General features: G+C 34.1%; 1 protein-coding gene and 1 long non-coding RNA gene across 6 annotated transcripts in view; one reads left to right on the top strand and one right to left on the bottom strand.

The window, feature by feature from the left end:
- Positions 1 to 24,972, top strand: part of LOC127868990 (heat shock 70 kDa protein 12B-like) — a 32,621-nt gene extending 7,649 nt beyond the window's left edge. For 2 of the 5 annotated variants that reach the window (XM_052411229.1, XM_052411240.1), the window contains exons 2-8: positions 7,578 to 7,728; positions 8,590 to 8,760; positions 9,423 to 9,551; positions 10,307 to 10,531; positions 12,829 to 12,991; positions 13,441 to 13,661; positions 21,576 to 24,972. In XM_052411229.1, the coding sequence (XP_052267189.1) occupies positions 7,651 to 7,728; positions 8,590 to 8,760; positions 9,423 to 9,551; positions 10,307 to 10,531; positions 12,829 to 12,991; positions 13,441 to 13,661; positions 21,576 to 22,424 (1,836 nt within the window). In that variant the 5' untranslated portion in view covers positions 7,578 to 7,650 and the 3' untranslated portion in view covers positions 22,425 to 24,972. Of the gene's footprint in view, positions 1 to 6,138; positions 6,340 to 6,574; positions 6,592 to 7,577; positions 7,729 to 8,589; positions 8,761 to 9,422; positions 9,552 to 10,306; positions 10,532 to 12,828; positions 12,992 to 13,440; positions 13,662 to 21,575 lie in introns of those variants that run through there. The other 3 variants (XR_008044365.1, XM_052411220.1, XM_052411245.1) reach the window with 3 other exon arrangements.
- LOC127869027 (uncharacterized) lies at positions 16,950 to 20,118 on the bottom strand. The gene is made up of 2 exons (XR_008044377.1): positions 19,322 to 20,118; positions 16,950 to 19,172 (listed from the first exon to the last, which is right to left on the bottom strand). It is a non-coding gene; the product is annotated as an uncharacterized LOC127869027 (long non-coding RNA).
- Positions 24,973 to 25,974: the final 1,002 nt, after the last annotated feature.

Raw genomic sequence — 25,974 nt, 5'->3', positions numbered from 1 at the left:
GAAACGAATTCTATTTCATACTTGTGTTGGTTGAAAGTTTTTTCTTTTGCACTTTGATGAAGCTCCGTAAACTTTTTAAGCCATGTTTTTTTCATTAACCCATGTTTTTAAACTATTTGATAAACAAAGTTGTATTAAACGAAAAATATTCAAGTGAAAAGCGCTGTTAAGAATGTAAACGAAAAAAGGTTGGTTATATAAATTCATCAAAGGGGCTTAGGATTTAGCACAACATCAAAGAATGAAAGATTTACGGTAATACCAGTTTTTGACCAGACTTAACTTATATGGACGCCGGCTTATTTAGATAGAAGAAGGTGGGGTCATAACACTGCAAATATACTTAAATGGCAAAAATCTATATTTCTGATTCTTAATAAAGTTCATCGTCGGCGCATGTTTTTCTTACGTTAATATTTATCTCATTAAGATAGAGTTGTATACAGGTGTTTTAAGCATGCCTTCGTATTACAATGATAAGTATGAACTTGATCATCAGCGATTACTTCTGTATTGCTGTTTTACTTCAGCTGGTCAACTAACATTTCTTCGTTCAACCACGTGGCGTTTATAGTAAAAGGGACTTCTATTAAACAAAAACAGTTTTATAAAACAGTAGGTAAATATCCTATGAAGGTAAACATATTATCTTCTGAAAAGTATGCATAACAAAATCTTAATCTAGACCGTGTAACACTGTGGCAAATATCCATGGCGCCGTATGCTGTTATATCCCACACGCTTTAACAATAGTGTCAAATATCCATGTCGCCGTATGCTGTTATATCCCACACGCTTTAACTATAAAAATAGGGCTTTTTAACCAACGGTTGATTATTCAAACACGCATATGTAGAGCCCCGTGGATGTTATCAGAATTGATCCCAAATTCATGATTTGTTGAAACTAAGTAGTGTATAAATACAAAACGCTACATGTCAAATATGACATATCCGGATGGTGTAGTTTCAGAGATGCCTATGTTTTTAAATTTAGTCTTTGGAACCAACAGACATTTTATATATGAAAAAGATGCACACCGTATGTAATTTTAAACGAAGAACGATGAACAAAAGAAACAATCGAACACATTTGAATGATGTGCAATAAGAAGTGGATGAACACTTCCTCAGAAAATATGAGGTCATAGAATGGACGTACCAGTATGCAAAATTGCTTAAAACATACTTGTGAATACTATTTATTTATACAGAATATTGACACGCAACCATCTTAAATTTGACTATAAAGGGGTGTTATTGCTGGAATAGGGCCAACTATTATTTTGTTGTTGTTAAAACGAAGGATTATTTTTTCATGATTATGTATTTTAAAGGTGCATATCGAAGATATGACAGATTGACATAGAAAAACATTATAAATACATACACTAACCGAGAGAATCATCTAATAAAAATCAACGTCTTAGCTCCGTGGTCTTACCCAAGCCTGTTGAAAAGGCTCGTTTATTTGTCAATACATCTCCACCAAAAAACAAGCTTTACACTTGTTGCAGAATAAGTATTAACCTTTTATAGTATACTTCTGAAACATTTTTTATCAAAGGTGCAGACATTCAAGGTTGGATTATTAAAATGGCTGCGAGAAATCAATGGTATGAAAGAGTAAATGCAAAACATGGAACAGTGAGTTTTTCCTTAAACTATTTTATGGTCGTCCAATTAAAGGTACGAACCTGACAAGAAAGAGGTAACTTCTGGTTGTAGAGGAATATACCGGTGAAAATTTTCAAATAGTTTACGTTTGTGTTTGGACATGATAAAGTACTAATGAAAACTTTGTTTGTTTGTCGGATTTTATTGTTAAGTCGAAGAAATAGTCACACCTCATTTCAATTGGTTTGTGCATATGTACACCCATGAAATATTCATTTGGTTCTATTGTTGGAACTGATTCCTCAGCAATAGTACCCATACACTAGATAACTATGTGTCAAATCTTCATGTTTCCTCGCCACTTCTTTTCTCTTATGTTTGAAACAGCTTTGAAACACTAACAGAACAACATCAACCATGAGTGGAAGCAAACACGTTAATTTAAATTTCTGCCAAACTAGTGTACGTGTATTAATTAAGACAATTAGCATTTTCGAAAAAGTCTGGATTCTTTTCATATAAACTTGAGAAACGTAACATGAAAAATGCATGTCTATATAAAACCAAAAATCGGTATTTGCAGACACAGTTAAAAATTACCCGTTAAAGAACAAATGGCTGGTGCTTATTTTTATCAATGATGTATGATCAGGGGAAGGGCTATCTCAGCTGAATCGCAGGTTCGATTCCTGCCAAAGGTCCATCATTTGTCATTGGCCCTGACATTTTTCGATATGACCATTCTCCCCGAATCTAGCATTCAAGTAAGGAAACTGTCAGTTAACTAGCTAGCTTAGGAAAAGTGGGCAGTTAAACTGATAATAAAAAGACTGAAATACTGTCGAAATAGGTAATAAACCAAGTGTGTGTACTGTACTGTATGTCCTTTTCGGAAATATGTTTAATTAAGAATCATTTAAAATAGCCAGGCACCCGGTTAGTACAAAAATGATACACCTAGCATGCACCGAAATAATGTCGGAAGAAATGTTTTAATTACAGTATGGCCATTTTATTAAACATGCGTTCATCAACAACTAAAAAGCCGTACTACTGAAATTATATAAAATGCTTTAACAACGAAGCTTTTGCGCAATGACTGTTTCATACCTTAATCGAGGGGATCTGAAGCAAAATTTATTCCGGAAAAAATGTTGGATGGATAATTTTTGCTGATTGGTTTGTTGTTGCGTTTAAGAATTTGTTTTTACACTGTCACATGCAGTGTTTGTTACATAATGATAGAAAATTAAGTTTCAAACTAAAAAACCAGTGCTATGCCTATTTTTTATTGCATTTGTTACAACGAATTATTTCAATAAAAATGTATGGAGAACAATGGTTAAATGGTTATGTGTCAAGTCGATTGATGTATATGTAGATGATATAACTGACACATATTTTCCGTCATACAGTTAACCTATTGAAATCTAATTGTTTAAAATGTTTAAAACACAGGAAGCCAGCATATGTTTCCCGGCTGTGTTCTCATGATACTCTTATAGTGATGTGTTGTTTTCTTTTATCATGTTGAACAGCTAGGTATCATCATAGAAATACGTTCCGGTTACTACAAACGAGATTCATAAACATATGCCGTGTTCTTCATTGAGAATACGCAGTATTCATAATGATATAATTTACATTTGTCTTAAAATGGTCTTCCCTTGATATGAAGAATACCTGTATCTATCTAGTTCAACAAAACATCATATATGCACAACCTATTTAAAAAAAATCTTAAACACACCCCTTCAATAATAAATTTTGTTCATACGACATACATAATATTATGTAATTATTAAATGATACACATTTATCAAGAAGTGAAAGTAGTAATATTTCAAGAATTTTGAATACAACTCATTGCACTCCAGTATTTCGTAATAAGTTGGCAAATATTCTTAAAAAATGAGATTTTGCTTCGGTAGGTGCGACTATGAGACTAAAACAGTCTTAAATGAGTCATCCCTTGAACATTTCAAGAATAAAAGCAGGCGTAAAAAAGACATTTCAAATATAGATGCCTTATAAAGATGGTTAAGATCACAGTACCTAAAGAAAGATACAATTATTTATGGCCAATTCCTTATTTTCAATCAATGATATTTATGTCAAATTTAATAAATAGTAGGATAGTAAAGTAAAGTAAATTTTATAATGACCTTTATTCGTTACATTATGTTCACGTTTATTTGTTAACATTTTACATGGCTTGTTTATGAATGGCTGACGCTTAAGCGCTTTAAATATTTCGTGTTAAGTATGTTTACATCGTCTTAATCCCCCATAAGAGGTTAATGTTTTTGGCGATTGTTGTGCCTAACCCATCCACGTAGTTTCAGGGCTACTTATCTATACAAATTGTACACTTGTGATTATATTAATTGATCAGAACTTATCAGTTTTGATATCATAATAACCCTCTTTTGATAAGCCACATTTGTCTGCAATCAGTACCAGATAATGATGTATCTGATTTAAACACTGACTTCATCCATACAAAAGAATACTTGCAGCATGCGATTCAGTGCCACCATTGGCCTCTTGTTAATTTATCTTTTGAAGATGGGTTTTAATGTGTTTACCTGATGGAAGTGATTGTCAAAGGTAAGCCATAACATGCCCTTAAAATGTTGGCAAAAAAAGCTTGAGTAATGATTGTTACCTTGTATATTTGTTTTATTGATTTTAACGTATAACAGAGAGGCAGAACCCCCCCCCCCCCCAAGAATTCTCAACACAGCAGGAAGTATTGTTTGGAAACAAAACTATTGTATGGTTGTCCATTCAATCTAGGTGTTTTCATTTGTGAGCTGCGTTCATTGAGTCGTTTATGTTTTTGTGTTTTATATTAAACGTTAATACGAGAAGACATATTGATCACAGCAACAACTGAACATAAAATCATGATGATAATATACTTATGCGTTATCATCATTAGACATTTTTAAAATTATATAGCAATACAAGCGACGGAACATTTGGGTGTATTTCTGTTGTTTTCGTTAGATTTAGTCGTAATGCGTGGATTTATTTTAAATAATGCACCACGTGCATGACGTAACTTTTAAGCCCGACTTACCGAGTGGTTAAAAGGGTATTTATTTTAATCCATAAATTAGTTGTAAAATCCCAGAAAGATAGTAATCTTCATATTTTCTGTTCTTCTTTCTTTAATTATGTTCTTGGTTTATACTACAACTCTAAATGTTTCAATTTAGAGCATTTAATGACGAATTTAAAAAAGCCAAAATCTGTGAACAAATGCCTTGAAGTTAGGTAAAGGGTTGATCTTTTCTTCTGAAAATATGTTGTCAAGTTAACACATTGCATTTGATTTAAAAAATTACAAATATTATTTAAAGAGTTCATTGGACTTTTCTATGATCTGACAGTTGGCCGCAGTGTCAAGCGTCTCTAATTGAATGTATTTATTTGTGTGTGTATGGCGTGTACACATTGTATATACAAGTTTACTAAGAGTTGATTTTGTTGTAAACTAACTTATAATTTGCAAATACGCTTTATCGTTACGTTCTTACTCCAGTTACATGTGTATGAGTTTACAATAAAGCTTCAAAAGTGAACATCGCGTGTCAACGTTTTGCAGCAATTTCTGTGCATGCTAAAATACTGTAGTTTTTAAATCTAAGAAAACGACTTACACTATGTCTACGATTACTTAACATGTCGATATTAATTATATATGTATTACAAAAAAATCTGATCTTAAGGTCAATCAGGATTTTACACGTGAGCCACAGTATCCATAAACAGGGCAGTATCCATTAACAGTGCTTTGTTATTAAGAACTGACTTAAACATGGGTCATAATTGGATGGATTGATAATGTTTATATATATATATATATATATATATATATATATATATATATATATATATATATATATAACATAAGTTCTATAAATTACTGTCGAAGCACTGGTTTAAATAACTGTTTCGTGTCCAATGAAGTGGTTATCGTCGTAATCAAATTCAAACGTTACATGATACCTCGTGGTATTTTAGTGTCATGTGACTTTTAACCTAGTTAAAGAAAGTTTTGTTTTCAAATAAAACATCAATCAATGAAGTTTAACCTGGCTGGAGCAAGTTGTATGAAAATTCTACACCTTCTATTTCCAATCAAGAAATCAACATTAACATTAAATCAAAACGTATGCAGGTCAGACTTCAATGAATGAACGAAAGATGCATCACCTAAACCAGCGGGTGTGTTGACAATTCTTATCTTGCGGGAAACGTCGAATCGAATATATTAGGGACCTTTACAGGTATTTCCCGGTCCTTTTGACTATTTTGATTCGGAAAACTGGTCATATGTCAAGCATATATATATAAATATATATATATATAAATATAAACATATATATATATATATACAGGGTGGTATAACTATTTTCGAATGTGGCTTGTTTCTGATACGGGGTAATCTTCAGCGATTAGGTGAAGTTCCTACAGATAGGCCGAGACACTTGACAGATAACAAACGCAATATTTAAGCGATTCGTGTAATGAAAGCGTGATGTTCAGCATTTCATCTATCTAAAATTACTTGAATGCACCGAGTTTTTCGTGAAAACGAAACAATTTAGGCTATGCTATTTTTTTTTAATGATTTGCCAAAGGATCTTATATGTTTATGAAAATTCGTAGTGTTTGACTAACAAGGAATAAACTATTAGTGTGACAGCAAAAAGTAAGAAATCTCGGATGTCATTTAATGTTTTATTGTGTCGTGTGTTTACATTGATTATTAAAGTTTTCCTTACAAATCGTGGATTTAGACAGAAACTTCGTTATATAATGAATTACAGCAAAATCCAGACGATTTTGACAGATATTTGCTTATGTCATTATAGCCGCACAATTTAAAGACGTTCGTATGTGATTTGGTGAATTCGGAAAAGATTTAATTTTGGGAAACAAACGATTTTTGAAAATTTGAGAGGTAATCGAAATTGTAAATCGATCATCTATTAAAGTCGAGAAGCGTTTCGAGACAAATTAGATATTATTTCGCAATGTTTGATTACAGTTTGACGTAAAGTCGAATATAGAAACGTTTTCATTCCCATCTTGCATGCACTGTGTATCATTCAAATGTATACTGCGACGCAACTGTATACTCAACTTTTTTTCAATTGAATGTAGAATTATTGAATATTCACCACACAATAATCTTGCAAAAATAAACACTTTTGAACAAATCAAACTTGCAAAACAGGTGTTCGTATGGGCAGGTTTGTAAGCAAAAGAAAATAATAAAGAATAATGCGTCTCGCATATCAGATACTGGTCTTAAACACTGATCACTTATGAAAATAAATAGCACAATAACAGGAAAATAGTAAGTTATACAGTTCCGAGAATGTAATTTTTGGAGCGTAATTCCCTATCAAAACTAAAATACATTTATGCTTGGGAAAACTACTTCGAATTATTTCTTATTTTTTTATCACACTAATAAGTATTATAAATATGCATAATTTAGAAAAACATGTTATTCCATGTATTTATTGCTTACCGGGGTCCTCAGTTTTCTTCGTGGTTATCTTAGAAACACTATTTGTAATGTCATACTATTGATGCTTCGATTAATTTAGCGTTTAAGTGCAGTAAACTGAGGTATTGGTTTACAGTTAGTCTCATATTGGTCATATAATAATTATCTATGAAGTCATACGTGTTGGATGAAACGAGTCTGGTTGAACAAAAATATGAGTTGCTACCAAGATATACTTCATTTTAGACATAAAAGCAACACATTAATACAACATTTTCGAGTAAGAAATTGTGTTCTAAGAGCTCTTTTTTAATAATCGTAAAATTTTAAATGTGTAGATTTGGTCTACTACAGAAAAATTTAAACGCATAGTATGTAATCACATGTATCCCAAGTGTTGATGTTGTTTCAAATAGTATTTTCTTTTAAAGCAACGAAAGCTCTCCGATGATTCCCTAAAAAACGCTAATCACCAACATAAGGTCTGCACTTGACAGCGTCAACATGGGACAAAAGGCTTTGGCCCCAGCCCCAGTCCCAGCCCCAGCCCCAGCCCCAGTTCCAGCCCCTTTCCAGAATAAGGTTAGTAGCGCAATGCCAGATACATTTATTTATTGGGGAATTAATAGTGATTAAATATGTGCAGATTGTGACGTTAAATGCATAAAAACCGTTTACATTTCTTTGCATGAATGCGATGACCCCCCAGTGATAATTATATTTGTATTTGTTGAGTGGAGAACAAGAATGTAAAGTCATGGTCTAGAACTGGAAATATGTAACGCATATATAAAGGACGATTGAATAATACTCGGTTAATGTCGATCTTGAGTTATCCATATAGTGGCTTATTCTTTTTATACACGGAAAACTTATTTTGAAACAAGAAAAATTACCAATGATTTAGGACCAGAATAGAAAGAAAGGGTCAGTCAAGTTAACTTTTTTTTTCTTCAAGCAGTTGACGCTATAAGCTCATCATCAAACTATGTATTGGATATGTAGAACGCTCAAACTTGTTTACAAAAATGAGTGTGACATTTAATGGATCTCTTATGCATAATGTTACAATAAGTGATTGTTTGTCCAGAAAATAATAAAATATGCAATAATGTGTCGCACTATAGAAGTGTAACATTTACGATTCATTTATATTTTACACTTTTTAATTGCATATTGACAAACAACCCTTTTATCCATAATAATAACAATTCCTTTTTGTTAGCATGGTTGGAATAAATGATACTAAACACGTGTTTTGTTGGAAAGTTATTTTATATACGTATCTTGATTTTTTAAGCATGACTTTCCAAAAACAAACATATGTATTCATAACGTGCAACACCAAAGTATTGTTAATATTATAAGTGTTGTCCTATCTCTCTATATATGTGCGAGGTTGCTATTGTAAGTATAGCTAGAATTACTCTTCTAACATTTTAGTCTGCAGTTCCACGCCTTGTGATAGCGATCGACTTTGGTTCATTTGCAAGTGGATACGCATACCAGTATCGGTCAGAATATGACAGGGAACCTTTGAAGATTCATATCAACACACAATGGCAATATGGTGGTATATGTGCACACAAAACAAGGACTGCATTATTGCTGAAGGTGCTAATTTTAAATAAATATCAGAAAAATGCGCTCGGTTTCCGATATCGTGCATTGGTTATAGTTAAATATGCTTATTCCAGTTTAACATTTAAGTAAATAAAATTAGCCAAATTTGTTAAAATATTTATTTAACTTACATGGCTAAATATTGTTTTGAATTACTTTTAAGAAATTAAGATGTAAGCTATACGATCACTTACGTCTTGAAACAATTAACGTTTAAACAATTTTCAAAGGTTTTATTCAGATCATTATGTATCATACTAAAGATTATTTTCTTGGATAAACGGTATTCAATAACTGCATTTTAAACACACATCCCAAATGTATCACACTAATGTGTCTTCCACGAACAGATCAATGCGATCAGCATCGTAAAGAAATTGCTAACTTATACATAAGACAAAACATCAAACACACTTTGACCTCAATATGTGAAGAATTAATATCGAGATATAAGCACGTTTAGTACTTTTAATTCGTCCAAATTTTGCTACAACCCTTATATATTCATACTTTAAGGTAAGATTCAGCTCTTACCATTATTTTCTTTTTTGGCAATATGCTTCAAGTGGTATGTTTTCATACACACGTTGAACACGACATGATTGCTTCAATAATTTAATAAACTCAATTATTCATTTTTAAAAATGAAAAAGCCTGACCTTTCGCTGGGAGGGTTTGGATATGCAGCACAACGCAAGTCCCGTACCATTCAAAAAGACGAGAAGGATGGGGACAACTGGTACTATTTCGAGGGATTTAAAATGACACTCTACCACAATCGTGTAAGTAGACAGAACACAATATAGTTCTTGAAATAGAAAAGAAAATGAGAGTGACGAGCTTAAATAATGATATGAAAACGCGTATTTCATCATCTGTTATTCAATAATAAACTCATTTAAACAAGTTTCGAGGGATTAAATATGACACTCTACCACAAGCGTGTTAGCAAATAGTAAATGCAGAAAACCAGAAAAAGGTTGTGTAATCTCATGACAATGCGCGTTTGACCTGTATTCGGCTGTATTCCTTTCACTGCACACAACCCAATCATTTTGATTAACAGTTTCATCAAAATTATAACACTTTTAATCATATAATTATTTTTTACTATACAATGGTATACTAAGATGGTCACTTGCATACACTTTAAGACTATTAGAAGTTGACAAGACTTTCTACCCCGATATTTTTTCTTTAGTTATATTGTTCGTATAAAAATCACATCGTTGTTAAAACTACTTCGTTACTACGGTGTAAAACATGCACATTTATTTATTTCAAATTAACAACTAAAATGGATAACCATATAACCTGCACATTAATTTTAGTAGGATTATTTGACGATACAGGTCTTATAAAAGTATATTAACTTTCATTAAATTCTATCATCTTCGCGTCGTGCTATATCATTTCCATATTATGCTTATAAAAACACGTGTATTGAATTTAGGTAGTATCCTTATCGTACTTTAACTATAGACTACGCAAAACACATTTTTTTTCAAACACACCACATGTATTATACGCTTTACAGGACAATCTTAATGCAAACACCACAGTGGAAGATGTGAAAGGTCGACATGCGCCTGCTACACTGGTGTTCGGGAGGTCAATCCAATACATGAAAGAGCACATCCTCGATCATATGCGAGAAAATGGCGTGGCATACATTGAGGAGGATACAAAGTGGGTGATCACTGTCCCGGCCATCTGGACAGATCGTGCAAAAGGCTTAATGAGAGAAGCGGCAACGGAAGTGGTAAGGCTATTTAAAAGAATGAAACTTTTTTTTAAATAATGAAGTATAAGCACACATAAAGTACTAGTATTTGCGACGTACATATCAATTAGACAGTCTAACTAATGGAACTTTCGTGTCACTGCCATTATCATTTTGGAATATATACTTGCAATTAAAACAGTTATGGCGGTGAACAAAGTTGAATGTGGTACGTGATTACTGATAATGAATTCGTCTTATTTGAAAAGAATTTTTGTTAACAAGAATAGTAATTTAGCACCATGTTCAAAATAACACAAATTACTTATAAGATACATACATTAAAAGCTGTTTGCCATATTATTTAGAAATAAAAAGGTCGAAATAGATGAATATCCCTGTGTATTCCGAATTTAACTAGGTCCTACGGCTGCTATGTTCCAGCATTCCTATCCTTTTAATTTACTAATTTTACGAACTTTAGAAAGATATGTTTAAAAATATTTGCACTTTTCAGCTGGTTGATGTTTAGTGAAAGGTTTTTTTTATGTTGATATGGGTCTTATGTTGTGGGAGAAGCAACAGGAAAACCAAAAAGGCCGGCTCGTTGACCTCCAACCAAAGTCACATGGTCCTGATACCTGGAGTAAACCAGGGTCACCGAGGTTACAAACTCATGTTTCAATCATTGCCGTTACTGGACCATAAAATGGTCTTTTGTGGAGTAAACGTGATAACTGTGCTTCTTGTATTATTTGTTTCGGCTTGAAAAGTATTTAATCGCATCAGTATGATATTGGCGTAATCAAGCAGGTTAGTTATCTAATTGACTTTGTATTTCAGTGAGCTATATTTACTGTACCATTTAAACAAGTTCAATGTCCTGGACGATTTGTTTGATAACATAAGATTATCTTAATAAATTGAAGACTACATGTTTGTTAAAAGATTCCCACAACAATATCAATTTCCAAAACTTTTTCAACAATATCAATTTCAAACACTTTTGCCCTATCAGTTTTGCCTGGATTCCGTTGTGCACGCCTCTTATTCCTAAACCAGTATTTTAAATAGAGACTATATGTTTGCTTTGGGGTAATACAAGTGTACACGCTAAAAATGCACACAAAATCCGAAATATTTTGAAGTTTTGAAGAATAAATATTTGATGCATACATGTAATAGCTATTCTACTATAAATTCACAAAAAATAACTTTTATGCACCGCACGAAGATTTGTCTATTGCAAATCTAAAATGTACATGAAAGGGGTTTTCCCCATATCATATTTTCTGTGGCAGAGATGCTGGTTTAATGCTCAGCAAAAGGGAAACAAATTTAAAGTCAATTTAATTGTATTGTTTCCGCAATACAAAACAGTTCTTTTTGTAAAGCGTCTGGTCACAATAACTGTGAACACTCTCGATAATAAGAGGTTTTTATGATGTTACATGTTCGATTGCTAATAATTGTTTATGGAGGTTTTGTTGACTTTACATCAGTTTTGCTTGTTTTGGTTTAAACAATTTGCATACGTTAGCATTAAAAGAAAAATCCACAGGTAGTGAGCGTGTGGCAATGATATTAATAAGTAAAAACATCATTTTGAATGATAAATAATCATATTATAACGAAAAATCAACATTTCTGAAAAACAAAATTTCATTATCAAATATATAATTATATAACAAGGTATTCAACTCGAAATAACCCGAAAACAGGATGCATCGCTTTGAACAGCGATTAGGGCCTAATTAATTAAGGCAGGTAGGCTGAAAAAATAAAAACCGGATAACGAACGCTGAGCACAGAATTATATCATCATATTACACGAACAATAGATTTGTAATGTTAACCAGGATTACCTGCTCCAATATTTGATGGGTTTTACAAATTACCTTCTTAACACATTGTCTGGTAGCCACATTGGCCCCAGACGACATTGAAGAGATGAGGCTTTTCATAATTGCAATATGTTCAAATTCAATATTGAGTATTGATAAGATTCGTGACTTGTAACTGTTTTAACATTTACTGCTATTTATTTTAATTCCGTTTGTAGGATTTACACCTATGAATTGTGGCATGTCATTCATCAAAACTATATTTCAAACTCATTTGAAAGTGTATAATACAGTATGTAGTCAGAACAAAGAAAAAGGGGATTATTTCCGTTGTAATTTTCAATAATTGAACACTAAGAATTGACAAGAATGACTATAATATTCGCTTAGCAACTCTACTTTTATTTGTTTAAGAGTAAGAAATATAGTAAGTATGTTATTGGAACCATACTTCTCAATTTCTAAATTAAATATAACCACCTCGTCTTTTAGGCTGGAATCCGGCTGAACAACTTGACGATAGCTCTAGAACCCGAGTGTGCTGCCATCTTCTGCAGTCACTTTACCCGAGAACAGCTCGAAATTAAGGACGTTAATGAAAAAGTGCGTTATATTGCAATACCAGGCTCCGTTATAATTGTTGTCGACATTGGAGGTAATTCATGTGTACTATGTTATATGAGGCTCGCTCTGTGTACTAAGTAGAGGGATTTAATGCATATGCGTAACGTGTCGTCCCAGATTAGCCTGTGCGACGGACGACTCTTTTCGCTGTTATGATATTTTTTTAAGAGAGTCTCTACTTAGCAAAAATCTAACTAAGGCGGAAAGTGTCCTCCCTTATTAGCCTGTTCGGACTGCACAGGATAATCTGTGACGACACTTCACGCATATGCATTAAACCACCTTTTCACAGTGCGCGACTTATATGTATTCTAGTCAATAATTAATAACATGTTAAATAAGCTATATTAAGTCAGTATGTTCAAGTTTTTGCCTATTTAGCTTTCAATATATTTGTAATCAAAGAAAATCTATCGTTAAAGAACATCTATCTTCTTTACATGTTTATCGTCTTGTTTTCATGAATGTTTCAAAACCTAGGTGGAACAGTCGACATCACTACTGTTCGAGTTAGAGAAGGGGAAACTTTGGAGCATATACATAAGTCAGGAGGTGGGCCGTTTGGCGGGATGAATATTAATGACGAGTTCTTTGAGATGCTTGTACAAATCACTGGCCAAGATGTCTTTGAGGAATTTATCATGGGATACCCAGTTGAATACCTCGACTTACAAGCGTCCTTTGAACACGAGAAGTGTCAGGTACATTTTTTTCCTTATTCACAAAATCTAGCACACGTCGGAATTAGAAAATAAGCGTTATATATAAAGTACGTTGAAAAGAATAAATGAAAAGAATAAAAACAAGTGTGTTGTGTCAGTTGTTCTTATAATGAATATTCTTGTCTGCTCAAACATTTCGGTGCGATCAAATGTAGATATTTAATAGTATCGCCTCCTAAACTCGAAACACAGTTAGGCTACAAAAAATCACAGGTGGTTATCAAGAAAAATGAAACACAACTAAATCAACTTTTCTGAAGAAAAAAAGTCATTATCGATCGATGTCAAGTGGGTCACGCGAGTTGTGTATCGTGTTATTTCTTAAAAGTTGGGCCAGTATTTGTAAAAATATTGCAAGACATGTATATGTCTTCACACAACTAAGCACAAAACACAACACGTTTTGCATTGGGCAAGGCTTGCGATCAGTTTATTTACATTGACAACACACGTCCACGAATATTACATATTCGTATCATATAACAATCAAGTACAATCGTAGTACAAACATGACAGGACAATTTTCGATCTATAAATTATATCACAAAGTATAACTATTACTTTTTATACATCACTTCTAGTATTGTGTCCTTAATTGGTGTTTTCAAGGCCAGGGTAAAAACCAGAGATAAAAATTCATCAGAAGCCCAATGTAAAATAACTCTGGAAAACTGTACCTGAAAACAACCAATATTAACATGTAACTAAACATTATGTAACACAAACATTACATGTCATTTGAGCCAATTTACTACTAATGCGGTTCGAATTTAAAAAGTAAAAATTTACTGATCGAAGTCTAGCGTAGAACTGACCAAACAATCAACACCCCGTGCAAATTCCCGCCTGTGTTCACCTGAGTGACCATCACTCACGTGACAACCACACGCATGAACGAACCGCACATATACCTGTTTTGTGCGGTGCGTTATGTTTAGACATACGTTCTGTGCTATACTCCGTAACGCACAGAACTGAAAAGTCTTCACACAACTAAGCACAAAACACAACACGTTTTGCATTGGGCAAGGCTTGCGATAGAACAAAAACAAAGGTTAGTAAGGTTTTAAATTCGAACCGCAAATCAATTATAATTTCAATTGTCTAGTGATAAAAAGCTTTTTTTTTCTAGAGAATCATCAATGTACTCATCTTTAGCCCTATCAGACTTCCATCGACCATGTCGCTTCAAACATCTCTAAAACACGCCCTCGGCGTTAGCTAGTCTAAATAATTACATATATATAACCAATAACTTGTTTGAACAAAAATCATTTGATTCATCTGACCAATTTGCTAATTACATATTTGTTAATAAAACGCCATATGGGAAGTTGTAGTTGTACATTTTGCAATTATAATATCCGAACCATTCGTATACATGCCAGTATTATAATGGCGTACATTAATAACAAAGTGATCAGATTTCAATTGTAGGTCATTACAATGAAACTCACTTAATTTGTTAATATTCATGATACATGTACATGCATAACCCAACAAGAGCACCGCCTTGCGGGTGCAGACCGCTCATCTATTTTCTTTTTAAAGGTGAAGGGACTCTCATTTTCAATCACAAAGGAGGGAGGAGTGGAGTGAAGAGGGGTGTATAGTGTGGGGTTGTGGATATTTATTACATTATCTTCCAAAAAAGCGAAAAAAAAAAAAAAAAATCGGGGGGGGGGGGGGGTTTTGGGTGCGATGGTTGGACGGTATTTCAAACATAACCGTTTTAAAAAAAAAATGGGGGGGGGGTATAGTGTGAGGGTGTGGTGATAATTTGTGAGATGATCTTAAAAAAAAAAAAAAAAAAAAAAAATCAAAAAAAAAAATTGGGGGGGGGTGGGGTGGGGTGGGGGTATAGTGTGAGGGTGTGGTGGTCATTTGTGAGATGATCTTAAAAAAAAAAAAAAAAAAAAAAAAAAATTAGGGGGGGGGGGAGGGGGGAGGGCACGGGGGAGGGGGGGAGGGCACGGGGGATGGTTTGGGTGAAGTCTATTGTGGTATGTCAGGTAAAAGTAGTTTCATCAAAGTATCAATCAAATCTAATCATAAATAAAGAAGTTATGGCAATTTTAGCAAAATTTAATAATTTGACCTTGAGAGTCAAGGTCATTCAAAGGTCAAAGTAAAATTCAAGTTGCCAGGTACAGTAACCTCATGATAGCATGTAAGTATTTGAAGTTTGAAAGCAATAGCCTTGATACTTCGAGTGGATCGAAACACAAAATTTAACCATATATTAAAAGTTACTAAGTCAAAAAAGGGCCATAATTCCGTAACAATGACAACCAGAGTTATGCAACTTGTCCTTTTACTGTACCCTTATGATAGTTTGTGAGTGTTCCAAGTATGAAAGCAATATCTATGATACTTTAGGGGTAAAGTGGACCAAAACATAAATCTTAACCAAATTTTCAATTTTCTAAGTATAAATGGCCCATAATTCCGTCCAAATGCCAGTCAGAGTTACATAACTTTGCCTGCACCGTCCCCTTATGATAGTTCATAAATCTTGCAAGTATGAAAGCAATAGCTTTGATACTGTATGAATAAAGTGGACCTAAACACAAAACTTAATCAAATTTTCAATTTTCTAAGTATAAAAAGGGCACATAATTCTGTCAAAATGCCAGTCAGAGTTACATTACTTTGCCTGCACAGTCCCCTTATGATAGTTAGTAAGTGTTGCAAGTATGAAAGCAATAGCTTTGATGCTTAAGGAATAAAATGGACCTAAACACAAAACTTAACCAAAATTGTCAATTTTCCAAGTATAAAAAGGGCACATAATTCTGTCAAAATGCATGCCAGAGTTATCTAACTTTGCCTGCCCAGTCCCCTCATGATAGTAAGTAAGTGTACCAAGTTTGAATGCAATAGCATTGATACTTACTGAGAAAAGTGGAACTAAACGCAAAACTTAACCAAAATTTTCAATTTTTTAAGTATAAAAAGGGCACATAATTCTGTCAAAATGCACGCCAGAGTTATCTAACTTTGCCTGTCCAGTCCCCTCATGATAGTAAGTAAGTGTACCAAGTTTGAATGCAATAGCATTGATACTTTCTGAGAAAAGTGGACCTAAACGCAAAACTTAACCGGACGCCGACGCCAACGCCAACGCCAACGCCGACGCCGACGCCGACGCCGACGCCGACGCCAAGGTGATGACAATAGCTCATAATTTTTTTTCAAAAAATAGATGAGCTAAAAATGATCAATCATCAATGAAAACAGAGGAATCTCCTTATATCAAACACAATGTTTGTATCATCTCTAATGAATGCACATGTACATGATACATCTTTCTTGTGAGATGGTTTGAAACACACACGCTTTGAAGCTTCTTATAATAGTTTGTTAAATCTTTCTTTGGATCATGTACACTATTAATAGAATGGATCCATTTAATACTGTAAAACACAGATGTAAAAAACGTTATTAGATTTCCTCGACCCATCAATTGAGCCATGTACATTACTACTGATATATGTAAGGCTGGCATGGCGACTACATTTTCTTCACAGTATTTGAAATGTGCACATGAAGAATTCTTTTCTTCACCGTATTGTCTGCTCTTGATTGTTCTAAGTATTTACTTAGCCATTCTGTCCGCCATCTAATCTCTTCGAAGCCCATGCAAGCCCGAGCCCTCTAATCGCTCCTTCAGAGTACCTCTCAAAACATTTCCTGTCAAACATATGTACTATACATCAATAACTGTATTGTGATATGCATCTTAACGCTATCTTATTTAATGATAATCTAGTGTTACCAAAACAACCTGGAATCATACAGTCTCTACCAAACTTTTTGCAATATTTCACAATGTGTCCGTATGACAAATCAACATTAGCCAATAAGGCGAACTGCCCCTTTTTGGAACAACAAGGATGCATTTTGCTTTCTCCGATATCATCTTATTGATACAGATTGATACCAACCTAGTTTCTGAACTAACCAGTTTACATTGTTTCCCCATATTGAACTAAGGCACCCACTGCCTCTTTTCATTGAATCCAGTATCCACACTACATATTTAAATCTAAAGCTATTTCTTATGACTACCATTCAATAATATAGATTTTACATTTTATTGTCTGAATACACTTTGATGTACGAATTTTGCAAAGCATTTAAAACATTTCATATAACATAACATCCGGGGACCATAGCATACTCTCTGCTCTCTTCATGGAGCATCTCTGCTCACTTCCGGGAGCAATCTACTGGGCTCTGTGTCCACTTCCGGGGACCATAGCCTACAAATTCTGCTCACTTCCGGGAGCAATCTACTGGGCTCTATGTCCACTTCCGGGGACCATAGCAAACTCTTTCTGCTCACTTCCTGGAGCAAAAACATACCTTTTCTAGCCGTATGCAAGGCATTTTCTTGATCATAAGAAATTTTACTTACGTCATATTAAACGACGGAATACTTATCCGGTTTATCTTGAAAACCAACTTCCGGTGGCTTAATGTATTGACTTCATATTAAATCACAATATGCATTACCTGTTTCGTTTATAAAAACACTGGCAGTGTACCTCCTTGATTTTAACAGTGTAATATAGTAATCACTTCCAGGAATAACTTTTTTCTTTTCGTCAATAATCTGTTCACTTCCGGGAACAGGTTGCTCTTTTTATTAAGATCATGTACACTCCAATTTTCTCATTTTAGGGTCTCAAAGACCACGAGTACATACCTTTACTCTCTTCGTCATTGGAATAAAACAAATTGAAAATTAATTTGCTTTTTTATTTTTATGAAAATCGTTAGCTTGACAGTCATTTCGCCTATATCTACATTAAAGCTACAACTTTCTATAAAACCTCCATAAACCATAACGTGTGGTACTTGCATCAGCAAATATATTACACAAAAACAACTGATTGTGTTTGAAATCTTTCCCACCGTTGATTAACTGCCTAGTGCTTTATTTCCATAATCTAAGTTTGGAAATAGCTTGCAACGTTACAATAACGGGAGCTTTCCAACTAGCTCTGGTATTTATGCAATTGTATATATGCATTGTTATCACAAACTTTATTTACAATCACACTCTGAAAGGAAATTATCTGCCCTACAAGACTAGCTATTAATTTATCTTTTGGTACTACTTTTTCTTTCGTTTGATAAATTAGATAGATCATCGAATCATTACTTTTTTCTAGCCTAGCTACTCAATTTTTAATTATGAAAAACTGCATTTTATGCATATTGATCACATGCCCGAGCCATTCTACTCTCTGAGAAGGAATCAAAATACTGTTTCTTCAGCCAGTTAACATCCAAACTCGTCTAGTCACTAGCATATAATGTTTTTTCATATTCTACACTGTGATGTATGCCATCATCACAAAAGCAAATAACTATTTTAAGTCAATTTGACGTAAGAATGCTAGTACACCTCATTTTAGTTTTAACGAGTTTTAGTAAAAATACGATCGGCTGTTATCGTGCCAAATATAAGCTAATAACAACCTAACACTGCCTGCTATTCTCTTGATAGCTCAAACCACACCGTTCGTGAATGTATCAATATCATGATACGCTCCTCTAATATCGAAAGTAGAACAAATAAATAAATATATGATCGGCCGTTATCGTGCCAAATATAAGCTTATAACAACCTAACACTGCCTGCTATTCTCTTGATAGCTCAAACCACACCGTTCGTGAATGTATCAATATCATGATACGCCCCTCTAATATCGAAAGTAGAACAAATAAATAAATAATAATTTTAAAATATATCGAGGCCTCCCATTCTTATTAAATACGACTATAAACGTATTAACGGGCGTATTAACAACATGATAAATGTCACGTGGGTTTTCAGTCTACTAACCGACAAACTTCCGGTAACAAAATTTTTAATTTTTTTTTTTTTTTTTTTTTTTTTTTTTCATGATTTTTTCCTTTTTGATAAATTTCTATTCTATGATCCTTTTGATCAATTGCTTCTTTTATCTCTTTCTGTACGTTACCGTTTTCCGACGGAAAAGGAAACATATAACCGCAATTTACTACATCTAAAATGTAACAACCATCCGTAGCCTGCTACAGTTTGGCTACATGGGCTTTCGTTCTTTTTACCGGCGAGCTTCTAGCATCAATTTCTATACTATGATCCTTTTGATCCAGTTTTATAATAAGATCCTTTTGATACATTGAGACAGATCTTTTTGTACGTTACCGCTTTCCGACGGAAAAAAATAAACTTATAACCGCCATTTACTACATCGAAAGTGTACTTACTATCAGTAGTCTCCTGCTACTTAACCGCGTGGGCCTTCCTTCAACTTACCGGCGAACTATACATGGATCCTTTTGATCACGTTCGACTTTAGGAACTTTCTGTACGTTACGTTTTCCGACGAACACGAAACTACCCATTTTCTGATAACGGGGTTCTATGCATAATTAACTTAACTTATTGGTCGAGCTGTTTGCTGAACATCCAGCTGCTCCTCTCCGATGACCCGGTTCGCCACATGCGAAACATAGTCCTGTGCGTCTCAATGGTAATTGAGTTTCAGCCCCTTGTGTTGCGATGTTAGATGAAGCTTCCGGCTTCTGATATGACCCGTCAAGAGCGCCGCGTGGCGTTATGTTTCCGCCTTTTTATATGCCATCGCCTCTACCTTGTATTTTTCTGCAAATAACATTACGTCATCAGACTCGCAAAACATTTACACATATACATATAGAATGTATACAACACCACAAAGAATAGCAATTTATTCCCCAGTAAGTTCGAAAGCTTTTGTCGTGTTCTACCATTAATGACCTTTGAATTTTCGGTCACGTGCCATCAATATTTTTATTTGTAAATTGATCGGCTTTCTCTTGTGCTGAAATTGTTACTTGAAATATACATCGTTTCAACTCTGTTACTACTTCGTAACACTCGATACTATGCTCGAGATTCAGTATAACGGATTTAACAGATTTACGTTTCTTTTAGCACTTATCTTTTCTATGATGCGTTCCAAATCTTGCAGCATGGACACCCTGTGTTCTGCTAAGGTCGACAACACGATGTAGGATTTGTACACGAAGACAAGTTTACTGATCGAAGTCTAGCGTAGAACTGACCAAACAATCAACACCCCGTGCAAATTCCCGCCTGTGTCCACCTGAGTGACCATCACTCACGTGACAACCACACGCATGAACGAACCGCACATATACCTGTTTTGTGCGGTGCGTTATGTTTAGACATACGTTCTGTGCTATACTCCGTAACGCACAGAACTGAAAATTCCAGAAAGGAAATGCATGTTTGCATTGAATAAGACCGAGATCGTGGAAATCGCTAAAAAATTGATGAAGTAATGGCTGTTCAAAACGATGTACCCTGTTTTCGGGTGATTATATATATATTATAGTGAAAGTTGTTTTTTTTCAGAAAAGTTGATTTTTCGTTATAATATGATTATTAATCATTGAAAATGATGTTTTCACTAATTAATATCATAGCCACACGATAACCACCTGTGCAGCAAATCGATCATTCAATTGGGGAGAGCAAATGAAACAAACAATACAAACATTTGTTTCTATTTCGATATGATCAGAATGGAGCGAATAAAAAAAATTTATATTTTTATGTTATTTGAAATATTTCTTTAAAAAGCCGGATATATTACAAGTTAGTGCTCTAAACACAATTCTGCCCTGAGGTAATCGTTGAGAGGTTTTATTTATGTTATAGTCTGCCTATTACTTGTACCAATGTTTTTCATACTGTCACCCATCCTACGAACAAACGATGAATGTGTCGAGGCTTTGAGTGGCTGTAGGTCGTTCTTCCTAATAGCAAGATTAAAAAAACTACATAAAAGATTATTCGTAAGATGACATTGTTCATTTTATTTTTAGGTTCCGGCACAGGGCAATCATGAGATATTCAATCTACTGCTTCCGGCTCCGCTAAAAAAATTATGGGAACGGAAAAGGGGACACAAAATCAAACATTTATTACAGACTACACATATTCAAGGAATACAATTTGCAAATTCGCGTCTGGCTTTTCCTCTGCGTGTTATTTTGGATTTGTATGATAAATGTACCGCAGGAATCCTTCAATCTATCAACAGCATTTTGTCGCATCAGGACGTTAAAAATTTGCCGATTTCTGCTGTATTGGCGGTAGGAGGTTTTGCCAAGTCTGGCTATGTGGTTGATGCCTTGCGAAATGGGATTAGCAGAAAGGGAACCCCTGTACTTCGACCGGAAGATACCGAAATAGCCGTTGTAAGTGGCGCAGTTCTATTTGGACACAAAGAAGAAATAATAAATTCCAGAATAATGCCGTACACATACGGTGTTGCTTGCGTTATGGATTTTAACACAAGACACAGAAAAGAGCACAAATATTATGATGGCAAGAAATTCGTAGCAAAAAATTGTTTCAGTAAGCATGTAACTCGCGGTCAGACGGTGGAGCTGGGAAAATGGATCGACCATAAAGAGTATTTCCCAGACAGTGACTCGCAATCATCAACCACAATCCACGTCTTTGCCTCTGATAAAATTGACCCGACCCATACTGATGAAGAAGGATGCAAATTCGTAGGAAAGTTTGATGTTAAATTTCCACCATCCTCATCCGTTGACAAGAAAACACGCGCTGTACAAGTTGCATTTCAATTCGGTGGCACGGAGCTGCAGGTGAAAGCCACCAGTCATGATGGGACAACGACAATGGAATGGTTAAACTATACATGATTTGTGAGATATGTTACCTTAAAAAATGTCAACTATAACCGCATGAATGTTGAACCTTGGTGCAACCGATTTGAGAAAAATATTTATACGCTTTTCGGACGAACACAAAATAAGTATATCAGTGAAAAATAAGAGTGCTAAAATTCGCAATATGTTTTGCAAAAGCATCGTGTTCCAATGTCAGTTACTTTTTCTTTTAATTGAAAAGTTGCGCAAAATAGCAACAAACATGGATTTACTTCAGTCTATGATACATATTACAATATCGTGTGACCTATTAGTTTTACTCGCTTATGTGTGCTTATGTATTGTAGTTACGCATGCGATGAAAGAAGATAGGTTGCGATAGGTGAATGATCGAATATTTATATAACTCGTAATTATAAAAGAGTTGTTTTCTATAACCATTCGTTGAATTTTTCTTTCAAGCACAGAAATTAAACAAAACATTCCGCGAAATGTTTTTTTTCAGTTATGTGTGGAGTTTCAAGCGATGAATAATTTGTCTTTTACGTTTGAAGGTTGTCTTTTGAAATCGGATCAATCCATAACATTGCTCATGTAAAGCATTTACACTTTAAAGAGCGACAGCTATAGTTACATAGATGCCTTCAAACGTTTGCATAAGCCCTCAAAAATTGAAAATATTCAGGTGTCTGGTTGCAATTCTAACTATCTGTTGGGTTTGTTTATGTACATTCGTTGCTATTGTCAGAGATGTTATTAACGTTATCGAAACGTTAGAGATAGTCCACTTGTATGATGCTTTTAACCTAAATTATGCAATTAATACATAAATGCTCAAAACTGGTAAAGAATATAATGTGAGTCCGTTGCAAATAATAAGACATTACAGTTAATAATCATTTTCGGAACAGTGTTTTTGTTTTTAATGCTTTATTGCTAATTATTGCATAAACTCTATCTATAATGCCCTCTGGCGGGGTGCAGAAACTTGGCAAAAGGAACGCTTGAACGGGAGAAAACGTGTATTCACAAGGCGATTCACGTGCCGTTCAAGCCCTGGTATGTGTTTTTCATATTCATAAACTGGTCCACGCGCAGTTACTTCCCTTAGTAATGGCTGGATTCAATGAAGTTATTATGAACTTTGTAAATAACTCCAGCCTTCGACTACTTTCCAAGCATAAATTGGAAACTGAATAAGCATCAGTTTCCTCATGTATGCAGGGATAAAAGCAATGGATATTTCAATCCACTTTTCAAATTATACCCTCTGAACTCTCTTTACAACAGCTTTATTTTATTGGCAACCTCAATAAAGGTACGGTTATTTACTCAACACTTACAAAAGACTATGCTGTAAATGTAAATGTTTATGTACCTACTTAAGATAAACCTGTACGAAACTGTCGAAAGAAACATCTATGAAAACAATGACTTATTCTGACGATATATTTATCCGCCACGACCAGTAAATTCCAAAATAATTCCTCATTTCTTACTTTGCGCGACGGTATTTCAAATTTGCATTAATCCACTTTTTAAACACATTTTCAATCGAAAACTACCTCGTCATTTCTGTTGATGACCGAGTGAAGCATATGTAAAACACAACCTTGAACTGTATGACGTCATATGAAATAATCGAATTATTTTGTCGATGTCGAATGAACATGACATATTGTTTTCAATGTTATTCAATGCTATTTTAATTTATTTTGGTATTTGTGAATTGTTTATGCAATAATAGCGAAAATACACATTTTCTCTGACATGATCATCTGCGGGCGCTCTCGAAATGCATCTCAAAAAGGCACGGATTTTTCGAGCGCCCGCAGATGATCATGCCCTCGAAAACGTGTATTATCCCTATATTAATTTACGTTTCACTCTAATTTCTTCTAATTAAAAAAAAATGTTTGGTTTTATCATATGTTTTCAAATGTTTTAGATCAACTTTTTGAGTTTCTACTTATCCATTAAGAATTCTATTTTTATGATACATTGTTCATACTAAGATAAAATGGCTATTGTTGAATATTTTTGAGCTGGGACTCCAAAATATTCCTTATTTGTAAATCTAGTACAAACAATTTCTAAGACTTAAAAATATTAAACGATTATGTAACGATTATATTCTTACTCCGATACCTTGCCGGATGTCTTATGTTTACCCAAACAGGCATTATTTTGTTTTTAGGAAATTAAAAATTGTCGGCTCCATTTTTCCTTACTCATTAACAGAAACTGACATGGAATTCTTTGCCTACCACCTTCGGCCTTTATATAAGGATGAAAATCGTACTCACCCAAAATGTTTTATTAAAGTGAATAGCAATTGCTTCTGTGCTTAAATTTAATCACCAACAAGATTTATATTCAAATATTTTACATTTTCTTTTTATTCTTCACAATGGGTGAGTCTGCATTTAAATTGATTATTGATTACCAATGACTTATACCATGGGAACGTGTAGAATTAACGATAATATCCTTGGACGAACATGATATTTATGTATTCTGCCATCACAACTGGGAGTCTTTTCAGTAACGTATTTCAGACATAAACGATACTAGATCGAAACTGAGTCGTCGTTCGTGAATCCCAAGTTCTTAATTGGACACACAAATATACCGTATAAAAATAATACAAAGATATAAAACCGGAAAACAAAGACCAACTTTAAATTGTTTTGTTGTTTAGAAAACTCTATTATTTATTTTTATGATTTGAACCACAGTGCCAGAGCAATGGTCTTTGTCGACCCCACTATTGTTCCCGAGGCGTGCTTGCTCTTCCGTGTTTAAACAGTAAAAATAGAAACTGTTTGCTCTACAGTGCTTAAAACTGTGAAAATAGTAACAGCAATTACTGAAGGCGCGTATGAGCAGGGCCGAGGGGGCGATGGCCTCGGTTCCAATATTTTGGGAGAGAATTTTTTTTCGAAAATCATTTCTAAAGACAATATCCCATGGTATGCGACTGTAAAGAAAACAGATCCACGGCTTTTAGATGGAGACCATAGCCACAACAGAAAAGATGTCGTAATATGTATTAAAGGTACACTACTAGTACACGAAGTGTCATGAAGCGTTTGATAATCGTCGGAAAATTGCTTGAATTCTAACTTAAACACGAAATTATTACAGCAATTATGCTTTGAGCCAACGGGTGAAAACACATTATTCGTCAAAATAAAAACCATTAAATTTGTTCCAATCCTTATTTAGCAAAGGAAAGGGAATAAAAATTGCAAAAAAGATCTGTCTTGCTCAAATTCGGATGGATAGAGTTGGGGGTCATTAAAATGTAAATGAAACTGAACGTGTTTCCAGTTTTACTAAAGTTCATTAAAATAGATGTTCGAAACAATCCTCGAGATTTTATATTTTCTAAGCGATCATTTTGGTAAATGTGTTTTCTTATTCCATTTAAGAATATATCAAACAGTAGGTGTTTTTAAAAATACTTATCTTCAATCAACGGTTTTAAAAGAAAACATTCAGGCAAAGATGTGTTTTAGATGAAGTATGAAGTAATGAAATTATTTGGGAAGTAATTTCCAATATTTTTCTGAGTAAGGTC

Source organism: Dreissena polymorpha, chromosome 1 (genome assembly GCF_020536995.1).
Source record: "Dreissena polymorpha isolate Duluth1 chromosome 1, UMN_Dpol_1.0, whole genome shotgun sequence".
NCBI classification, from domain to species: Eukaryota; Metazoa; Mollusca; class Bivalvia; order Myida; family Dreissenidae; genus Dreissena; species Dreissena polymorpha.
This window is presented reverse-complemented; position numbering and strand designations above follow the sequence as displayed.